The sequence below is a fragment of the Stegastes partitus genome, unplaced genomic scaffold (genome assembly GCF_000690725.1).
Source record: "Stegastes partitus isolate 25-593 unplaced genomic scaffold, Stegastes_partitus-1.0.2 Scaffold137, whole genome shotgun sequence".
Classification (NCBI taxonomy): domain Eukaryota; kingdom Metazoa; phylum Chordata; class Actinopteri; family Pomacentridae; genus Stegastes; species Stegastes partitus.
Genome location: NW_007577868.1, coordinates 130237 through 132832, shown reverse-complemented (window position 1 = coordinate 132832; position 2596 = coordinate 130237). Strand labels below are relative to the sequence as shown.

Sequence of the window (2596 nt, the reverse complement as noted above, 5' to 3'; positions counted from 1 at the left end):
TGCGCAGACATCTGGTGTCATAGATGTATGCAGTCATGCAGCTTTATGGCAAATATTGTAGTTTTCATTCCACTACATTTGTCTCATGGCTTTAGTGACTTTCTAAATTACACTTTACACAGTCCTTCTGCATCTGCAAATTTGCTTTTTCTTTTAATTAAAATTAGTCTAATCATAGATATCTGTCCACTGCATTACTTGGACATGTTGCACCAGACTCTGATTTCCTCATCCTCTGTATATTCTTATCATTTGTCCCTTCTTTGTGATTTTTCAATTTAGCACATTTTTATTTATAGTATATTTTTCCACTTTATTGTGCATTTTATATCTTAGTATAATTTTCTATTATATTTATTGTCTATTTTTTGTATTTTTTTTATCACTTTACTCTTTCTGATTGCTATTAACAACAGAATTTCCCCGTTAGGGATCAATAAAGTATTTCTATTCTATTCTACATAAACAATAAGGTCAATAATTCCTTTATGGGCCACATAAATAAACATAAAGAGCATTTCTCTACTTATTAAATACACAAACTTAGACTGACTTTATTAGTCCCCAAAGGGAAATTCAGTTGTTACAGCAGCATGAATATTCAGCAAAGAGGGTAAACAAAGCAAAAAAGACAACACAGAATATTAGGGTAGTAAAATAAAATAAGATAAAAACATAGGGAAATCAATGCAGAAAGAAAGTCAACAAAATCAAACAATACTAAATATCAATGTAAACGCAGCATGTCATATTTGATTGATTTCTATCTGTTCATTTCAACACAGCGGATGAAGTATTCGTTGTTCCGACACACAGTAGAACAGACGTCAGGAAACAACTCAGTGTGCACTGTGTTGGAAATGATCATTTGCAGATCTATAGTGGGTTCACAGGCCAGAAATTACAAGTCAATAACAATCTGCGACACACATAGAGGTAATGATGTTGTCGATGCTGCCTGTGGATTGTTGTTTCGCTGTTCCTGAAGGGCTCGGTTTTAAAGGACGGCGTCACGTTGTCAGACACGTCCGTCCAGCCTGCGTCATGTGGCAGATTGTGTTTCTGAGAAGTTTTCTTTGCTGGTGGACTCGTGGACACTCAAGTACATGGTTACATGTCAGCATNACCTTCTTGCTGCGAGGCAGCGATGCCAACCACCCTTCCACCTTGCAGCCCTTGACACTATCATCATTACATTTTCTACATTTTCATCATCTATTTGCTATTAATATTACTATTTTTACTGTAATATTGTATGTAGACATATTAATACTGTTTTTGATTGTCAAATACCAGCACGATTTTGCACCTTATTTCTTCGACCAGCACAATTTGCACTCTATTTTCTCCATATTTTCCTTACTTTTCTTAAATGTAATGTGTGCGCTACTGAATACCTTAAACTTCCCCAAGTGGATAAATAAAGCATCTATCCATCTATCTATCTATCTATCTATCTATCTATCTATCTATCTATCTAGATACAAATACAAATGCAAAATATCCTACCGTACGATTTTAATGTCTAGATACTGTATAATATTTGATATTTGATCCTGCAGTCTTATGCACCAGTAAATGACACTAAAAAAGCAAATTATCATGAGATTTTCTCCAATTTAATGCAAGTATATGTGAGCAACTCCTTCTTTTGGTGCATTTTCTCCATCAATTATATCGATTTCTATCCATTCTTTTATATTGTTAATGTAACTTCATTTTTTTTTAAACGTTTTAAAGATCTTTAGGACATGCAGGAGTGTTTGTTTTCGTTCTTTCTGAGGGTATGTGAGGTAAAGGTGCGCAGTGAAACAGCGCCATCTGGTGTCCGATGCACAGAATATGGTTGTAATTACAGAAACGTGATTATTAACTGAAGCTAAAGTTGGGTACAGCTAGCTTAAAATAAGCACCGAGAGATTTACTTTATTGGTTATAATTGTAAACTTTCGGACTGGTTATAGAAAAAGCAACAAAAATGAGTTTAGTTGAGCCAGATTTCTTTAGCTTAGCTGTTCGCTAATGAGGAAATAAACCGAAAATAGACGCTGACCATTGACACCTGAACGCCTCACCTTTGACTCGACACACCGACGCCTCCTTCCTGAGGATGTCCGACACAACATCTCTGTGCAGGTCAAACTTCGGCTTCAACTTCAGCATAAGTACGACTTACTCCAGTTTTCACCACACACACAGAAAAAGTCCCCTTTCTATTGAGAGCAGTCCCGGAGAAGAAGCAGCACCTTGCGGCTGCTTCACATCATGTGACCGAAAGTCTGTTTGCTAACTTTGGACTCCAGTGAACGCAGCAGAGCGGTGACAGGTATATATTTAACTTTCTACTGTTTCCTCATCACTTCAAAAATGTGTTGTTGTCTTTTTTCTATTGACATGCGGAAATGTCATGCCGTCCCAAAGTTCGCTCCTCCCTCCTCCGGGATCACACAGCGGGGATAGGCGCTGCCATAGGCCGAGGAGAGCATCCGTCCAGCGGGTTGGAATCTCTCACCGCCCCGCGGGAAGCTCCGGCAGGCGCTTCACAGAGGTGTGTCATGGTTCTGTCCCAACGCTGGACTTTCTGACTGGGGACAGA

At 38.2% G+C, this 2596-nt stretch overlaps 1 protein-coding gene and 1 long non-coding RNA gene across 2 annotated transcripts in view; one reads left to right on the top strand and one right to left on the bottom strand.

Moving 5' to 3' along the window:
* gsap (gamma-secretase activating protein) overlaps positions 1–2394 on the bottom strand; it is a 55712-nt gene extending 53318 nt beyond the window's left edge. The window contains exon 1 of the mRNA XM_008278894.1: positions 2076–2394. Within this exon, the coding sequence (XP_008277116.1) occupies positions 2076–2163 (88 nt within the window). The 5' untranslated portion in view covers positions 2164–2394. The remainder of the gene's footprint in view (positions 1–2075) is intronic.
* The window catches only part of LOC103355195 (uncharacterized), a 26645-nt gene that overhangs the window by 18060 nt on the left and 5989 nt on the right, over positions 1–2596 (top strand). The gene's annotated exons all lie outside the window — the stretch shown is intronic.